The 19,648-nt window shown below is 35.3% G+C and overlaps 2 protein-coding genes across 4 annotated transcripts in view; one reads left to right on the forward strand and one right to left on the reverse strand.

Annotated features, from left to right (window-relative positions):
* Positions 1-360: 360 nt before the first annotated feature.
* On the forward strand, positions 361-4,262 carry Grp170 (Grp170 co-chaperone). 2 transcript variants are annotated; one of them, XM_066282761.1, is made up of 7 exons: positions 361-511; positions 625-1,240; positions 1,605-1,747; positions 1,801-2,176; positions 2,229-2,435; positions 2,486-2,839; positions 2,892-4,262. In XM_066282761.1, exons 2-7 carry the CDS (start codon positions 631-633, stop codon positions 3,983-3,985), a joined length of 2,784 nt encoding a protein of 927 aa, XP_066138858.1. In that variant the 5' UTR covers positions 361-511; positions 625-630; the 3' UTR covers positions 3,986-4,262. The 2 variants fall into 2 exon arrangements, with proteins under 2 accessions (XP_066138858.1, XP_066138867.1); XM_066282770.1 differs by having other exon boundaries at positions 362-511; positions 607-1,240.
* A 453-nt stretch (positions 4,263-4,715) lies between these two features.
* Appl (amyloid-beta-like protein) overlaps positions 4,716-19,648 on the reverse strand; it is a 44,865-nt gene continuing 29,932 nt past the window's right edge. The window contains exons 4-11 of one of the 2 annotated variants that reach the window (XM_066282787.1): positions 8,567-8,788; positions 8,310-8,513; positions 7,765-8,258; positions 7,472-7,715; positions 7,142-7,380; positions 6,884-7,090; positions 6,683-6,833; positions 4,716-6,309 (exon numbers count right to left, since the gene is read on the reverse strand). In XM_066282787.1, the coding sequence (XP_066138884.1) occupies positions 6,200-6,309; positions 6,683-6,833; positions 6,884-7,090; positions 7,142-7,380; positions 7,472-7,715; positions 7,765-8,258; positions 8,310-8,513; positions 8,567-8,788 (1,871 nt within the window). In that variant the 3' untranslated portion in view covers positions 4,716-6,199. Of the gene's footprint in view, positions 6,310-6,682; positions 6,834-6,883; positions 7,091-7,141; positions 7,420-7,471; positions 7,716-7,764; positions 8,259-8,309; positions 8,514-8,566; positions 8,789-19,648 lie in introns of both variants that reach the window. The other variant, XM_066282781.1, reaches the window with a different exon arrangement.

Raw genomic sequence — 19,648 nt, forward strand, 5'->3', positions numbered from 1 at the left:
CAGCAATATCCTAGGCGCCATCTATTGATAGTATTCTAAGCGCCATCTACCAATATCTCTCTAAACGCCATCTAGTAATATCACTATCACAATAAGTCCAGTTTCACCAATCACACGCGATAAGTTACAAAAAACATTTCAGCTCCTCTCCTATAGATAACGCGATACTCGAACGGTAGGCAGTGAAATATTAATATCCTTATTATGTTGTCTTTCTCTTTCGTTAACACTCCATAAAAAGAAACAACAACTTTTCAATATTACTTATGTCTCACGTGATTAAAGTTTTAATACTTGATTGGATATTGTGATGGCCAATAAACTTTTGCCACAACTGACAGTTCAGTGGCGGGCGGAAAAACGTATCAGCTGTTTTGATTTGGCATGTGTGTACGATTCTCTGACGTGGTTTAAAGAGAGAAATATTTTAGCTTTAAAAACCAGCAATTTGAATTAAAATAGCTCCTGTAGCGTCGCATAACTCAGGCAGAAACCCTGCACTTTCCTCTGAGTAAGTTTCAACAATTTTCACTTTAAATCTTCAGTGCACTCTCAGAAAAACTCCAGTCATACATTAAGTTTATAGGTTGTTTTTGTCGGCTTCAGGAATCTAAGCGTTTTTAGCTCGAAATGAGGCTGCCACTAGCACTTCTCAGTGTTATTTTAACTGCACTCTCCATCCAGTATGCCTCAAGTTTGGCGGTAATGTCTGTGGACTTGGGCTCAGAATGGATGAAGGTAGGAATTGTCTCTCCAGGAGTTCCAATGGAAATCGCCTTAAACAAAGAATCCAAAAGGAAAACTCCTGCAGTTATTAGTTTCCGAGACAATGCCAGATTATTTGGTGAAGATGCCCAAACTGTTGGTTTGCGATTTCCCAAACAAGCTTATGCTTACATCCTTGATTTACTTGGCAAAAGCATAGATCACCCTTTAGTTAAATTATATCAGAAACGATTCCCTTATTACGAAATTGTGGCTGATGAGGAAAGAGGCACAATTCTCTTTAAGCAAGATGATGAAACATTGTTTCGGCCCGAGGAACTTATTGCCCAGTTTTTGCATAAGGCAAAGGAGTTTGCAGAAAATGGAGCACAGCAGCCTATTACAGAGTGTGTGTTGACAGTGCCTGGATTTTTCAATCAAATTGAACGAAAGGCATTACTGCAAGCTGCTGAATTGGCTGGACTTAGGGTTTTACAGTTAATCAATGACTATACAGCAGTGGCCTTAAATTATGGTAAATGTTAGACTTACAAAAAATCACATTTTGAACCTGAGTGTTTAGAAATTATGTTTCTTTAACTTCAGTAATATTTGTAGACTGTGGCAACTGTGTAATTTTGCTATTTAAATAAGCAATATGTTACTCTGCCAATAATGGCTCTAGTTGTAACAGTAATGTTAAGCGACGTTGCCATTTACTCAGATTTTTTTAGATAAACATATTTGAAGACAAGTAAAATTTCATAAAAAAAAACAATTTAATGTATTTAATGTACACACATATTACAGGTGAAATTTAATTCTCTTTTTGTCATATTTGTGTTAGTTGAATTCACATTTTGTAGACAAAGTTAATTCAAATGTGATGTTTTATTTAGGCATCTTCAGGACCAAAACCTTTAATGAAACTGCCCAATATGTCTTATTTTATGATATGGGAGCATCTTCAACAACTGCTACTTTAGTGAGCTACCAAAATATTAAAACAAAAGAGCGAGGATTTGTAGAAACACACCCACAAGTAAGTTAATGAAATTAATAAAATTTCTCTTCTTATCTTCTAATCTAACTTAGGTATCAGTATTGGGCGTGGGTTATGACAGAACTCTTGGAGGTCTTGAGTTGCAGCTGCGCTTACGCGATTATTTAGCCAAAAAGTTCAATGAAATGAAAAAGACTTCCAATGATGTCTTTGAAAGCCCGAGAGCTTTGGCAAAGCTATTTAAAGAAGCCGGAAGGCTGAAAAACGTGCTTTCTGCTAATTTAGAACATTATGCCCAAATCGAGGGCTTGTTAGACGAACAAGATTTCAAATTATTGGTCACCAGAGATGTCTTAGAGGGTTTAATACCTGATTTACTAGAGAGAGTCTCCAATCCTGTTAATCAGGCTTTGAAAACCTCGCATTTAACTATCGATGTAGTCAGTCAAGTAGTTTTAGTGGGGGCAGGTACGTTTGCAAATATTGTTTAAAGGTTTTTATGTATAATGTAATAATTTAGGAACTAGAGTGCCAAAAATTCAGGAAATACTGCAGAAAACCGTAGACCAAGAACTGGCCAAAAATCTTAACACAGATGAGGCTGCAGCCATGGGGGCTGTTTACAAAGCAGCCGATTTGAGCACCGGATTTAGAGTCACCAAATTCTTGACCAAAGATGCAGTCTTATTTCCTATTCAAATAGTTTTCCAAAGGGATACGAAAGAAGGTTTTATTTAATACCAATTAATTTTGTTTTTTTGTAATACGACTTTTTAGGTATCAAAACAGTAAAGCGCACACTATTCGGACTAATGAACCCTTATCCTCAGAAGAAAATAATAACTTTTAATAAACACATTGATGACTTTAATTTTGTTACTAATTATGCTGATTTGGATTATCTGCCTGCGGATGAAAGGCTCTATTTAGGGGCCCAAAATCTTACTGAATATAAACTAACTGGAGTTGCCGACGCATTGAAAAAAAACTTGGGGGAGAATTCTGAAAGCAAGGGAATTAAGGCTCATTTCAGTCTAGATGAATCTGGAGTATTGAACTTGATCAATGTGGAATTGGTAGTAGAGAAGACTGTGGATTCTTTAGAGGAAGAGGGAACTTTGTCCAAGATTGGTCAGTTTCTTTAGGTTAATAAATAAGTTTTTTTTTTAATTTTATGTTTCAGGAAATACTTTCAGCAAACTTTTCGGAGGTAAAGACAAAGTCGAAGAGCCGCCTCAAGTTGATGAGAAGCCGGCGCATGAAATCCACGAAGATGACAAACCTGAACAACCTAAAACTGAGAATAAATCTGAAAAGAAAGAAGAGCAAAGCAGTAAAAACTCCACAGGCAACAAGAATGCTACTGAAACAAAGGAAGCTATACCCAAAATTGTCACCCACAAAGAACCAATTACATTCTTCGAAAGTTTTCTGTCACTTTCCACATTAACCAAAGACCAGTTTGAGAAATCTCTAGAAAAAATCCAGAAACTCGATCAAGTGGAGCGAGAGCTTACTCGAAGAGCAACAGCATTGAATAACTTGGAAAGTTTCGTGATTGACGTACAAAACAAACTCTATGAAGATGAATACAGTGTAGCTGCCACCGAAGAGGAAACTGAGAAAATCCGGCAAGCTTGCAGTGAAATTTCCGATTGGCTTTATGAAGATGGATCTGAGGCTGATGCAGCCACCTATGAACAAAAATTAGATGATCTTCAAGCTTTAACTCGAGAGCTTTTCAGTCGAGTTTGGGAGCATAAGGAGAGACCCGAAGCACTCAAAGCTTTGCACTCAATGCTGAATCATTCCAGCGTGTTTTTGAAAACGGCCAAGAATTTCACTGAAAGTTTAAACCCAGAGAATTTTGTATTTAAAGACTCAGAAGTCGATGCTTTGGATAAATTGATTAATACCACTACTGAATGGAGGGATAAAATGATCAAGGAACAAGAGGCAGTGAAGGCATATGAGTCTCCGAAATTGAGTGTGAAGATGTTGATGGACAGGATGGCGGCACTGGATAGGGAGGTTAAGTATTTGGTTAATAAGCTCAGGAACTATAGGCCTAAGAAAATAGAGAAACCTCAGACAGAAAATGCTACTAAGGCAGACGAAGGAAGTGCGGATAATAAACAAGAGTCTGAGGTTAAAATTGAGGCTGAGGTAGAGGAAACGATAGAGAAGACTGCGGAAAAAAATGAGAGCAAAAAGGAAGAAATTGAGCCTTCAACGACGGAGACCGATGGACAGAACGATTCTCATTCAGAATTGTAATTATTTTAGTGAAAAATGAACAGTTTTAGTGCATTTATTTATTTTTGTTAAGTTAGTGTTAATGTCTTTTCTTTGGAAATATTAATTACGTTGGCATCTCTCGAGTGAATTCTATTAAATTATAGTAAGTGTCTGAAGCATAAGGCAACTGTGATTTTATACCATATTAATTAATGTTAATTCTTCTTAGATTTTTTTGTTCATTTTCACTGTGTGGAGGTGTTTTATCACTGAATAAGATAATAAATGGCTGAAGGCAAAAGTTGAAAAAATGAAAGATTTTTTTTTGTACATATAACAATGTTTGAATTGAAACGTTGAAAGTCTGAAAGATCACTTTAAGAATGGAAGTTCACTAATTTTCTTGTCAATGTGACATTTGCCCCATCATCAGAAAACAATGTTTCAAAGATCTTGTGGACCCGGAGTACCTTTTTACAATTTTTCCCGTTTAAAAACCTGTAGCTAATTCAATTTCAATTAGTCGAGAAGATTGTATCTTGTTTCACTTTAATTCGCCTTTCAAAACTACACAATTAGAGTTACTCATCTACAGAAAGTTATTTTACAGTCACTTTTATCCAAAAAAAGGTAAGTTTTTAAAATCAATTTATGCCATATGTCGATTACGATGCCTATGTCAAAACCAAATCTCCTTTTTTCCCTTAATTCAATTCTTTACTTTTAATACTTAACCGTAACAACCGATTTTTGATGAAAAAAAGCGACAATAGTTTAATAATTTATTACATTAAATTTAAAATTACATGGCCACAAAACATTAAAGTTAACTACTAAACTAACCTAACAAAATTTTTATTTCACAGAATCGAGGATAAAAGTTCAATAAAGGTATCATTTTAGTACGAAACGATATTTAGTTTTTCTGTAATCAGCACGCGAACACGCTTTATTGAAGGTTCATATAGCCTAAGGGTTTAATTTTAATAATATCTTAAAAGAGGTGAGGGAAATGTAAGACTTCCCCTTATTTCTGTACACATTTAAGCTACATTTGTTTAGTGTATAATAAGTAACGTTTAATTTTAAGCACGAAACGTTAAAAAATACTGATTGACTCTTTTTGAAAAAGGTTTGATATGAAGTTGCTACGAAATGAAGCTCGAATCTGAACTAAAGTTACTGTCAATACTACAGTATGTACAAAGATAAAACCGAAATATTAGCCGAATCAGTGCACTATCTCGAATCAAACAACTGTTACTTCCTCCTCGAAACCTTCCACTTCCTGTCGATATTAGTTGTTAATTCGGAGATAGCCTGTATTCTCGATCAATTAAAGAGCATTATTACTATCCATTATTATTATCGTCATAACACAGAAAGCTGCCAATAATTAAAATTTGCTCATCTTCACAAAATTGCAAATAAGATATTGGAAAGTACCAAAATGCTGTGAGGATTTAAGTATAATATCAGTGATCCTATAGACTAATATTTAATAAGTAAGTGTTGCACTTAATCGGCTGCATTTGGTTGAAATATAAATAGAGAAAACTTCGGTCAAACTCGTAACAAAAATAAGACTTTGTACAAAAGCTGTCAAGTAACATTATGCAGTTACATCTAGTTTTTTTTATTATTAGGTAGGTATATTAAATATGGAGGGTACCATATAAGTCTAGCTGCTAATTGATATTGTAATAATACACGTTTTGATCAGCTATATCTATAAGTTACTCCTATACGGCACATAGTGTATAATTACAATACTTCTCTACAAGAGTGATTGTAAATAGTTTAAGGCCCTCAGTTGACCGCCCTAAGCCACTGGCATCACTCTCCGATTCTAAAGGTTACATTACTTTAAAAATGTGGACTGTCATATGCAAAAAACCTTCTCGACTATTTAGTTCTCCTTAAACTCCAAAATATTTTAAATATATTTTTGCATATGTAAGAATTATTATTATCAAGTTGCTTTTAAGAGTATTAAGTACAAATATTACTAACATTAATTATTTTAAACACAACAAGCGTCAAATGGAATGGTTTTAATCTTGTAGTTAGAACTAAAATTATCTTCAAAAATAAAAAACTTAACAACATATAATTTGAAAGGAAGTTTAAAATATTGCTTAACAATTATAAAGAGACACAGAGGAATATTTCCGAGAAAACAAAAGGGGTAATTTAAAACTGTCGACGGATTTAAAGCAAAATACGTTTTTGTACACCCCTCCAGACTTAATCTTACTCTTTCACCTCAAAATACTTGTAGGTGGGATTCTCATAGCCGTTGATTTGCATATTGGCCACATGTCTCTCTTCGGGAGTCGGGGCTTGGTCTACTTCAACAAATCCTAGAGAAAAAAAGAAATATGAGAAAAACCTTTTCCATCGGACGTCCTGAATGTTATTGAAAATTATCAAACAACACACTTTTTAAAAAAGTTAAAAAACCGTTTTATGTAGGTTTGGACGATTAACACTTAACTTCATGTTATGTATGTTATGAGAATTTTTTTATTTAATTTTTGTTAATTGACTTTTACCATCTCTTTAACTTCTAGAAACTTGATCTTTTTTTGTGGGGTACTCTGAATATCATTGAATATTGTGAACCTACGTCTCTTATTGACAAAGAACGGCTTTTTCAAGCTTATGACTGATAAGAATTAGGTTTTCTCCATGTTATACGTATTTTAGCGTTTTAATTATTGCAATCAGACTTACCTTGACTTTGAGGAGATCTAGCAGATCGACGCTTAGCCACCGCCACTGCTACCACAATTGCCGCCATCAATGCCATGCCTGCGAATGCTAGAGTAAAGTACACGCTTCTTCCATCTTTGTGTCCATAAATTTCGCGTCTAACTGAGAAAGTCTGAAAAGATGGCATGAAAAATGGTTCAACCTAGTACTCTATGGACTTACTGGCTCCCCGTGTCCAATTTCATGTGACATAATATGGGCTACTCTGATCACGTCTTGTCGATGGGAAGCTGCTTTCGCCACCTCTTCAACAGCCTCTTGTACAGCCACATCGTCTACTTCTTTGCGATTTACTGGAGTGGCAGTTATCATGTTGTTTTCGGTGTCTGCGGCAGTACTTTCAGCGGTTGAACCCACGAAAACCGGAGTCTAGTTTGCTTGAAATAATGCAAAAATTCTTTACTGAAGAAAATAACTTACTGATGGTTTCTCGTTAACAACCACTTCATCTTCAATATCCTCGTCGTCAATATTGCTGATTTTCTTGCCCAAAGCAGCCTCCACTCTCTTCTTCTCTTCCTTAAGCTCTGTCCTCTCCTTCTTGCGTTGCTCCTTCCTCTCCTTCTCCTGCAGTCTCTGCCTCTCTCTCTCAGCCTGCTTGGTGGCAACCTCGGCCTTGTATTTGTCCAGAATGGCCTGCTCAGCATCGGAGGTCATCGCTAAGAGAGAACCAGGTGTTTCGTCTTTTGATCGCAGAGCTAAGTTCGGTTCAAATTAGCCTTTTCTTGATTTATTGCTACGACCACTCACCTTGAATATAATCATCCATCAACTGTCCAATTCTAGCAGCCAATTCTGGGTATCTCTTTAACATTTGCATACTTTGATTAACAGTTTTATCAATGTCAGTGAGACGCTCTAAGACTCTTGGTTGCTCTCTTGCAGCTGCCTCAATACTACTCGCTAGCAAATGGCGATAATGAGAAATGGCGTGAGCCCGGTCTTTATGAAGGGATCTTAGGAGCTTTTGAAGACATTTCTGGACTCTATGGGTCTAAAAAAATTATTTAATATATTATAATTAATCGATAAAAAACATTTACATTAGGAGGGTTCTCATTTAATGCTTGAGTATAGCAAGTCATAGCTTCCTTTTTCCTTTGGTTGATATGTGCCAGCACTCTCTGCTGATGCATAGCTGCCAATTGATGCTTTTCGGCATCTCCCTCTTCCTCTAAAGCCTGCACAGTCTGTTGGAACCTCTGAGTCATCCTCTGTTTGAATTCATCAGCTCCTTTAGGATCTGTAGAGCGCATATCTTGGTAGCGCTCCTCCAAGTCAGACCAATCCTTCATCACCCTTGTGACTTTTTCTCTGTGGGTTTCCTCAAGCCGCTCTTGAGCCTCCTTATAGCTCTGATGCTCGTTTCTAGGATCAAAGTGGGTAAAATAGGGATCAGGAGTGCCTTCAGTGCTGGGCTTTTCCGTGGTAGTTGTAGTGGTGGTGGTGGTGGTAGCAGTGGTGGTACTGATAAATGCTTTGCTTGCCGCACCGGTGGTGCTCTGAGGAGTTGTGTCCCAATCGCTGTCGTCATAGTCTGAAATTTTGATTTTTTAATAATGGTTTTTGTATTATGTTGGTGTGGTACCATCATCATCTTCATCGTCATCATCTTCAGCATCAATATTGGGCTCATCGGCCAATTCCGTATCATCAACTAAATCATCCAAATCATCATTATCGTCATCTTCATCAGAGTCATCATCTCCATTATCATCTAGAGGGTCTGAAAACACATCTTGTTCTTTTTTCAGGATGGTTAAGTCAATTGGCTTCTTAGGTTTCACGTTTTCTATACATATTAAATTCGTAATTGATTGTTGTTAAGAGGTTTGTAGGACGTACCCTTGAAATGTTTGGGGCAACAGACAAATTCCACCCCACTAAAAAGGGAGATTCCGCAAGGAAGCAGCATTGCAAAGGATCTGAGCTGGAGACCTTTGTCTTGGCAAGCATTTCCTGCAGTTGCATTCCATCTGCTGAAGGTCCAGCAGTTGCTTTGGTTGTGGATGTGATCAAACATGCAGTTTTCTGGGACGAGGAGGGCGTCGGATTGGAATGGCCCTTCTGGAAACGGAAGATGATGGATTATGATGATTTTCGATATTACAGAGTGTTGAATAGAAATGGGTATATTAAATTATATGTATATAAGGTGTCCATTAAACATACGCCAAAATTTAGTGTGTTATTTTCTGAACTATTCTAAGAATATTTTTCCTTTGATGGTTTTGAAAAACCTCTCTGTTTGAAAATGTCCGATTATAATCTTTTAATCCTGGCAGTGACGTTGATTCTTTTTACCAACGAAACAAATTTATCAAAAAATGGATGGGTTGAGGTGGACCTCACAACGGTTATTTCACTCGAGGTAGTCATTTTTAACAGTTCTTGTAGCGTAAGAACCAAACTTATATGAAATCACTCAGTAATAACGACGAAACAGTATTACACTTGAAAGGAATCATTTCAAGATGAGAAGCAGTTTAAAGAAAAACATCTATATAGAAAAAAATTAACGAAAGATATTCTAAAATAAAAAAAATAACAAAACATGTAAATTTCTCTGAGAACTAAATGTAATATAAATGAAAATTTAAGAAAGAATAATTGTTTTTTTTTTAATTTAATAATCAGTATTGCCTCCTCTAGAGATAATACAAGAACTCGATTAGGCATACTCATCTATTAAATTATCAATGGCTTCTTGGGTGACATTTCTCTATTTTTCTAAAACTATTATTTGTACACCACTGTTATACTATAAAAAAATGAATATACATAAAACTATTATATATATTAGTGGTTCGGCGTCGCCAGAGTTAATTTAACGTGCTCTCATCCTTCTTTTACTCTTATCCCTTAAGTGCCCAATTGGATTAGGATTTAGTGAACAAGAAGGACGATCTAAAACCGTCATATCTTCCACTTATAAAAAATTTCTGTGAAGTTCGCTGGTATATGGAGGTGCACTATCGTGCATAAATAATAGAGGATCGCCAAAAACACCTCTCCAGAGCCTTACTACGAGTTGCAAAACTAGGTCCACCTACCTCGGACCTATTATCTAATGAGAATTAAAAGAGTTTTTTCCCCAATCATAATGCCATCCTAAAACGTTACAGTTTCCCCTATGTGTTTGGAAGGAAATAGAGCAGCTCGAAACCTAGCCTACCTCCTACACCCTCTTAAAACACGAAAGACGTCTGATTGTAGGCCAATTCTGTAGCTGTCTACTGCTAAAATGGCCTCGAGCTCGAAGTGTTTTCCTGACAGATTTGACCGAAATGCTAACACCTGTAGCTTTCAAAATTTTGAAATTCGCGGTGGGATATTGAGGGGTTTCTTCATGCTATTTTAGCTGAAAAGCAGTCCTGACCTTTTGTGGTGATTCTTCTACGATTTCTTCTCGGTCTATTCTCTAGGGTTCCCACCTTCAGAAATCTTACATAAGTTTTTAAAACAACCCCTTGCGTAACTCCCATCGTTCGTGCAATTTCCCTGTGGAACATTCCATGTTTCGAAAGAGCAATAAATCTTCTCTGAACGTCTGATAACCCCACATAGGGCATTTTTAATAAATTTTGCGGAAAAAAAACTAAGACTACATCGGAACACTAAAATCGACAGGACAGGAACAAATCTGATTATGTTTTTATGGATTCAACTGCTTTTAGCAGTAAATACATTCGATTATTATTCGTTTGTTACATTTTTGCAAGATAAAAAATTTCTCCCCTTAATACGGGGTGATTCCATATAAGATTGTTTGTGTACGTATACGAAACAGGGTTGATCATTAGCGCGTGGAAGTGCGATATTTCAGTAAAGGTGAGATTTAGAAGAAAATGTTTCGTATCAATGTTTTGGTCATTCAGGAATACATATTTCAAAATTATTGTCAAATATACAGGGTTTGTCATAAAAGTGTAGTACTACCAAGTTATGTGTTTTTTTTTAAATGAAACTCCTTAATTTTTTGCCATTTTCGCATATACCGGTTCCGAGTTGTTCGGAAAAATTCGAAAATTTTGATAGCTGCAAGGTGTCACGGAAATCCGTGCTGCGCCCAAACGACCTAATAAGCCATATTTTGATGTGTTTTAATTTAAAACAAAAAAAAACCAAAATATCCATAACTTCCGCAATAGGCCTCCGAATTTGCATGACTTCAAACATCAATAACTTGCTTATTTCGAATGGAATGCCCCAATTTCCTCGACCGTGTCGTGTCCATAATCTAAAAATCTACATTTGTTAACATTACCTTATCCCAAAACACAGCTGTTCCTGAGCTCCTTATAATTGCCCGATAATAATAATAATAATTGAGATTGTAAATAGGTCTTTTCTGGCAAGACCGCAACTGTGTTTGATCGAATTTGTTGTGAATACCTCATTTGCATGAAAATAAAATTGTTTCTCGTAGTTTTGATACTGAACATCACCGGACATCGCACATTTGCCTATAGTGATGTCACTTGTACGACTTTTGATATATTTAGAAGCTAAAAAAGGGCAATTATCGGGCACTTATAAACGGCTGTGTTTAAGGACAAAGCAACGCTAACAGAAGTTGTAGATTTTTGGATTCTGAACACGATGCAGTCGAGAAAATTGGGACATACCATATGAAATAAGCAAGTTATTGGGGTTTGAAGTCATGCAAATTCGAAGGTTTATTTCGGAAGTTATGGAAATTTTTTTTTTTTGTTAAAACCCGTCAAAACGTAGCTGATAAGGATGTTTTGAAGCCCTGGAAGATCGATATCGATATTCGCAACCGTTAGGGAACAGTACGGATTTCCGTGATACCTTGCAGCTATTAAAATTTTTGAATTTTTCTAAATAACTTGGAAACGGTAAATTTTTTTATATAAAACTCTTTACTAAACTGACCTTAAAATTTAACGATAAATCCTAAAATGGTAAAAAAATTAAGAAGTTTTATTTTAAAAATATAACTCACTACTACCGTCCTTTTATGACAAACCCTGTACATTTAAAAATAATTTTAAAATACGTATCTCTTAATGATCAAGAACTTTATTACAAAACACTTTCTTTTAAAACAATATTTACTGAGATATTGCACTTTGACGAATCGATGAATATTCCTGTATACACACACACATATATATATACAGTATGTATTTCTAAATAGACAGTAAAAAATTTAATGAGTAGATCCTAAGCCAAATTTAAGACGAAAAAATTCAATTAAAAACATATCCAAAAATGCTTTGGCTTCGATCTACAGGGTGTTAACAACATTTTGGTATGTTTACGAACACTGCAAAAAAACGATTGTTTTTTTTTTACAGTTTCAGGCAACTAACAGCGAACAGTTGTCAAACTTGCTGACTTAACAGCAAGCAAATGCAGCAAAAAAAATTATAGCCAATTTCCCTAAGGGTTACTTTATTATTTACATTGATCGATGTGAACACCCTTTACTATTATCGCGAATATTACCGAAACCATAGGTTTAAGCGAAATTTTGCAAGAGACTGAAAAATGAGAACAGTCAATACGGATTTCAGAAATTTGTCTGAAAGGTTTAAAATATTAACGAAAAAAAAATGCGATGAGAGCTCAAGGCTCATCAACCCGCATCACTCCGTATATGAAGTCCGAAAATTTTCGTTTGTAGGAAACACTCGGAGTATGATATGTACAAATTTTCAACAAGTTTCGATAAAATATAACCAATGAATTTAAAAAAAAAGCGGAAAAAAGTGTTTTCGACACCCTGTAGATCGAAGACAAAGCATTTTTGCAAATGTTTTTTTATTAACTTTTCGTCTTGATACTGGCTCAGGATTCGCTCGTTAAATTTTTTACCATCTATTCAGAGACACCCTGTATAGGTATACATGTAGAGGGAGAGAAACTTTATACGGATTTCAGTGGTTCTGCAGCCTAAAACGTCAAGTTTTAAATAAGAAACACTGTATATCTTGGGTTATTTATAAACTAAATTACAAGGAGATTTTAGTTGGAGATCCACGGTTTCAACAGATTTTTTTTTATAGAAGAAATTTCTTAACTAATTTGCATCAAAGTTTTAGGAAATTTCCCTAACAATTTTCTGTTCAGGATGGGGTTTTCAATATCACGCAAAATTCCATTAATAAACCGAATTTCCGAGGGTGCATCAATTCCCTGTATCTCAAGACTGCACACAAAGAGGCGGCCAAATTAATAGCCCTATGTTCCTGATAAATGCTTTCATTTAAGGGTGCGATAACTGAGCGGGTTTGAGGATATCTGGCTGCCGCCATAGAGTTGGAAATTTAGCTCCTGATAGTTGGAGTTGATTAGATTAGACGACTTTGCATGGGTAATCATATTACCGCAGTAAATTCGGGGAAGATCCAATTTGTAGTAACAAACAGGAGAGAGAAGTTTGTCTCTTATCGGGCACATTAAATCATCGAATGTTTGACCATTTTCTTGAAGAATTGAATCCCCGATTGACTTCAATTTGCCCTGCGGGATGTAGAAAAAAGTCTTTTAATTTCCGTAGACCGCTAACAAATGCGCCAATTTTAAGAGCCCTAAAGGCCCTTTTAATGACCCATTTTCATACTCATGGCGAGACAGTAGGATGCATTTATATTCGCGAGAGTCTCCGAAATTCTCTAATTTAGAAACTATGGAGCCTGGATGCGTGTTGGATTAAATTAAATTCCTGGAGCACCTTGTGGGTTTTTGCAAGAAAATTTCGGATGATATGGAACCTTCAACGTTAACTATAACACAAATTTCCTTTAAGATCATAAGAATTCTAGTAAGTGAATATTTTAGATATCAGTTGCTTCAAACTTTCAGGCATAAAAGGATCTTCGAAATTCCTTAAAAGAGACACTAAGGCCACTTCACAATACGTTAAACCAAACCGGATTCCTGCAATTCCATGGTTAGACCCAATAATCATTTTAAAAGTTCGTTTGCAAATACGTAGGTGAGGCCCTTGGCCAAAGAGCAAAAGGATAAAAACAGTCCCTTTCTCTTTGTTTCCCTTAATAGGTCTGCCTGGATCAAATCTCTCGGCGTCGGGATAATATTTGGTGCCAGTGTGAAAACCCCAATACACGCGAGTGCCTTTTCCTACCATCAGATCTGTGCCTGGAACTCTCTAACATTTCGTGCAGGTTTTGGACATTATTAGGGCTGATGGGTACTTTTTTAAGCGCTCTATTGGCGATGTTAAAACAAAAAAAAATCCAAATCCCCGGCACTTACCATTAACCATTAGCCGCAAAGCAAATCTGCTTTGCGGTCATTTCACAGTTGCAACTGATAAATTATAGGAGCGGATAATGAAGGTTTCTAAATCAAGAGTTGCGAAGTGAGGGTAATTCAACTTAATGAAGCTAAAATTGAAGGGGAAACAATGAGCCCGATGTAATGTGACCTTATACTACCCTTGTGCACATCACCATATATTGGCAATATACTTGGTATGGCCAGTGGCCCTTATTCCGAAAAACATGTGGCCGTGTATAATGAAACTTTCACCCCCTTTTTTTTTATGTTAGAACGAGAATTTAGGTGCAACCCCGTTCCGCTAAAACGGCATAACTGCAACATACCAATAAAAGATCTAGTTAACTAAATATCACGTTTTAAAACGATAGATAATGAATTAGCCGATAACTGCCTCTTACTTGTTAGCTGTAGTACGCCTATGTGTGTTAACTCCCAGTTTTAGTACTTCAGAACTTTGTAATGCTTGTTAACCCTATCTTGGTCGAATTATCGCTTTGATGTGTATTTAGTAAACCGCGTTCTTCATTTTTGTAAACCTAATCGAGGTTGCATTATTTAACAGTGAAATAAATTACTTCGTAAGTTGTTCCTGAGTTTGCCCTTCCAAAATCCATTGCACCAGATTTAAGTAAGGGAATGCGGAATTGATGGTAAGATCAAATCGGCTACAACTCGGTTGTAATAAAATAGTAAGGGTATTCACTGAAGTTACAGTTCTTAATTTTTAATTACAAGTGAGAGTGCTTTTGCTTTCCAAAAATGAAAATATTAGTAAATTGTAGTGTACAATTAAATATGGTGTATATACAGGGTGATTCTAGATAAGTAGGACAAACAAATATCTTGAAATCGGGAAGATCTACAAAAAAATGTTCAAAGTCTTCTTTATTTTCGGGGCCTCAACTTTTTATAATGTCATTTTTTTTCAAGGTCACCTTCACCTGTCTTCTGGGCTCAACTTCATCTTTTCAAATGTAACATACAATTTTTTCTTGAAGATTCGAATTCTTTGTTGGCAGTAAAAATGTTTTTACTTGAAACATTTTTTGCTAAAAGTAATTAAATTCATAATAATAACAAAAACAAAATAAAAAACATTTCATTACACTTTATTAATTTATTTTAACACTTTTATTAATTTTGTAGTAAATTTTAATTTATTATAACAAAAATCAGTCCAACAGATGTTCGAAATAGTTCCCCTGCTTTTCAAGGCACTTAACAATTCTGTTTTAAAATGACAAAGAATTCGAATCTCCTAAAAAAAAATGGGTGTTACATTTGAAAAAAAAAGACATTATAAAAAGTTGAAGCCTCGAAAATAAAGAAGACTTTGTTTGAATATTTTTTTTGTAGATCTTCCCGATTTCAAGATATTTGCTTGTCCCACTTGTCTAGAATCACCCTGTATATATATAATTTTTATTCCGGAGTTTTCGAAATGAGACGATTTCTTAACACCGATGTTGCAATTCTAACGTATGAAAGGTGTACAATTTAAAGTTGAAGTGAGAATATTCGCCTTAGGAAATTTACAGGTTTTGTAGCTGAAAAATTCTTGGATTTAAAAAAGGAGAAGAAATATTTGAGGTCTCGTTTAAGACAGAAACCATTTTATTTTCCTAGTAAAACAGAACTCTTTTCTTACCTATACCTTTTCCAATTTTACATCCCCAATAAATCCAGATAATAAAACGTCGAATATACTCGATAAATCCATATAAATGGCCCGAGGAAAGACGCTTCTAAGGGAAATTTTTCTGTCAGTTTACTGCCCCATAAAGATGCGTATTTGCTGCCAAGGGCCTCGTACAGATTTCTTAGTAAGCAGCAATTCACAATAAGACATTTTGTATGCATTTTCAAGCAAGCAAGAGTTTTTCTGACTTGATAAATCTTCTAATTTAAAAAAGCTTTAATACCCCTTATACTCGTCCTATAAACACTGCTTTGTCGGATTTATAAATGCAACTCCAGCCCTTTTCTAGTAATTGCAGCCATTTATCCTGTCCAGCAACGAGCTATTCGTCACCAGCAAATGGTTTTGCAATAAAAATTGATCGTCAAGTAGATAGAGATGTATTGAGTCTGTTTTATTTCGCTCTATGTAGAGATTTTCTTTCGATTCTGTATAAATTGGAAATGCAGCTAAAATCTGATTGAAACTTTTTTTTTTTATTTCTTGATATTGTTGAATCTAAAATAAGCAAAATTACGACAACTTCGCAAATAGTACACTCGCATAACTTGTTGTATAAGTTGGTTATGTGTAATAAGGAAATTACGAAACGCCAATCAACTCGGCTACGTCAAACTAGAACTGATGAGATCCAGCAGGAATTACTTCACGGCCATGGAGCCTATGGTCCCGACAATCTTAGTCTGCGCTGATTCGTGTTGCATTAAGCAACGAGTTAAAATAATATTCGCATTTGCCCTTACTTAGCACTGAGAACAACAATTTTATACATAAAATGGCGTCAAATGTGCTGGCAAAATAAGTGAGTTCCAGTGCTGGATCTAAAGTTTCTCTTTGGCGATATAAAGAATTTAGAGTTCAGCGGAATCTCATTTCGACAGGTTTCAGCGGACGCCTACAACGCATTTAGAAACAGGAAGTGTAAATTTGGAGGTGTTTACGCCTTTTGAGGCCCAATTTACGTCCTCCCGGATCTGAGTTGAATAAAATCCAGAAGGACTTCAATCACTTTATGTTCCACGGAATGTATCATCAATTGTCATTATTTTTTTGATATGGTTGAAACACTTGGCAAAAAAATGAAATTTCAGTTTCTTGAAAAAAACTGAAGTGGTAACATTTCGCAAACACTACGTCACCAATTGAAACAGGAAGATAATGTGGGCATTTAGATATATTCCTCATTATCTGTTACGAAAAAAAAAGCATGCAAATCGACTCTGATAAATGAATGGCAAAAACTTCGAGGAAAATATTTTTCTCGGAAACGTAAGAAATAATTAAGAGTGAAAATCACTTGTGATTCTACGATAATTACCTTCCACGCCTTGGCGTATAATGATCAGTTAGGATTCAATTAAAACAATCATCATGACAGACCCAAACAACCGGATGCCACCAATGTAAATTATGGGTCAACACTCAAATCTATTGTTGATTTTGTAGACGAGACGATGTTTTGATTGCTGGTTTATCTTGGGAATAACAATTACAATCTTTAAATCAAAATTAATATTTATGAGCGGTATCGTTAAAACAAATTTTAAGGAGTATATTTTTCCTTTTGGAGATGTATACTAGAAAAAGGAAATAACTTTTTTCGTTCCTTACATTACCAGTAATCACAATTTCAGCAAAATATTATTCTTTTGCCATACGCGCCAGAAAATATGCTTTATTGACGATATTTCGAAAGAACTGTAATCTTGTTCCATTGTTCATATTGTGATCCCTGGGCAATATAGATATTTACCTAATCTATTTAAGAACTTGATGCTATCACGCACATTCCTTTTTCACTCAAAAAATATTTTAAAGATCAATTTTGCTTGCTGACAAAAAAAAAACAATGATAAAACGTATTTCAGGCTTATTGCTCTGTAAACCTAAGCGTCCCAATTTTCATAAAAAATATTTAATGCCGGAACGGACTTAATAGAAAAAAACTAAATGTTCTTTTATTGTCCTGTATTTCAACCAGAAAGCGAAAACGGACCCGTGTTCACATGAACTTTTTTCTTAAAATTACCTCCTGAATTTTTGAAGTGCTATTATGAAACATTTTGTATATGCACATGAAAGCAAATAGTGATTATTATCAGTTAGCGAAAACGTTTTAAACAATGCCGGCTATTTTCTGAGTAACAGCCATAACTCTCTCCCTTTTTTTACATAAAACGGCATTAGACTCGCTGGCAACGAAGAGATGTGCCAACCCTTGCTTACGAGTTCTTGTTTGGCCACTTCAAAGGTTACGTCCTCCAGAAGAAATCGGATCCAGACATTATGCCGAAAGAGTGTAGGGCTTTAGTGAAAATAAATCCTCTTCATAGGGGTTTAGTGGTGGCGACAGAGGCGGGAGGTGAGGGGGTGGGTTGTCAATAACCTCTGAAAGTCGTTCTACGCTTCTTTAGACTCCGAATTACTCAAAATATTGCTCGTGGAATATACCATCCTAAAAATATCCTAACTATGCTTCTGTTTAAGATTGAAGGAGATATTTGTAGAACGTCTCAGTCAATATTGACCCCGACATTTTCTCTTTAGGAAACGAAAAATTGTGTTTGAGATCCCTTTTCGAAAAGCAGTGGTTTTGAGGAAATCAACCGGCTAATGCACTAAAAATTAAATAGATGGATCATAAGTTTATTTTAAGACAAAAACTTCACATAGAGGTACGTCCATAGTTGCTTCCATTTCTCTTTTCAAATTTTTAAAGTTTCATTTTTTTTTCGATTTTTATCAAGTTCTCTGTTATTTGTAAAAATAATTAACTCAAAATTGGTAGTAACCATCATTTCAGCATTACGAACAGACTAAAACTACAATGATTAAAAATAGCCTACAGGTCTCTATTTTTCTTGTGACCGTTCCCAATAATTTACATCACTACTTTTCAGGACATTTTTAGATTTTTTTCATTAACTTCATTTAATTCCTTGTCTTTTATTAACTTTTTTGCCTTTTCGTTTTTTTTTTATTAGGAACAGTGGTTTAAGATATATTTTCAGACATTGATTATAATCAAAGTAATTACTGAAAATGCCCTACCGAAATACAAGATTCTGCCTTTTTTCTCATGGATTGTCGGACATATGCGAAAAATTCTAGATGTATTTCTAATAGTTTGGCAAGCATTTACAATTATATTCCTTAACCCTTCTTCAGTGTTCACTGGTGTAGAATATACTAAAGTTTGTAAATGTATAAATCTAAACTAAAACATATTTAGGTAAGGGGACCGAGGAGACCAAGATTGGAGATCTCCTCTCCCGGTCCACTTATCTTCAAAGGTTTCGTTTAAGCGTTGACGAGTGAAAGTAAATTAGTAAATTTAATTTAGCCAATCTCTTAAACTATTGTTCCTAATAAAAAAAAAACTGAGGAGGCCAAAAGGGTAATAAAAGGCATACAGGTTTAAATGAAGTTAACGAATAAAATCTAAAAATGTAATAAAAAATGTTCTGAGGTAAAATATTGAGAGCGAGGGCAAAAAAGTGACCCCCTGTAAAGTGTTTTAAATAATTGTTATTTCAGTTTGTTTATAATGCTAAAATGATCGTTACTACCAATTTTGAGCCAATATTAATAAGATGCACTGACATTTATGCAAGTTGTGTTTTTGGAATTAACTATAATATAACACCTAAGAAGAACCAGATAGTTTATTTAGAAAGCATAGGCAAAAACCATTGAAATTTCCTCTTAAGGCTTTTAAACATTTTTCCAACTTATCATCTGGCTAATTTTTGGGCTTCAAGAAATGTGGTGCAGAAGTCAGGAACTTCTTCGTGAACCTTGTGTCGCAGATTACTGACACTATAGAAGAGAATCATATTTTCAGAAAGGAGTTGATGTATCCGAAGATACAACAGAGAAGGAGGAATTTGCAAGGCGCCATTCCCAATGGGAAAATCGAACCAAAGCTTATGGAAAATGGCACCATGGACCAG

Source organism: Euwallacea fornicatus, chromosome 1 (genome assembly GCF_040115645.1).
Source record: "Euwallacea fornicatus isolate EFF26 chromosome 1, ASM4011564v1, whole genome shotgun sequence".
Classification (NCBI taxonomy): Eukaryota; Metazoa; Arthropoda; class Insecta; order Coleoptera; family Curculionidae; genus Euwallacea; species Euwallacea fornicatus.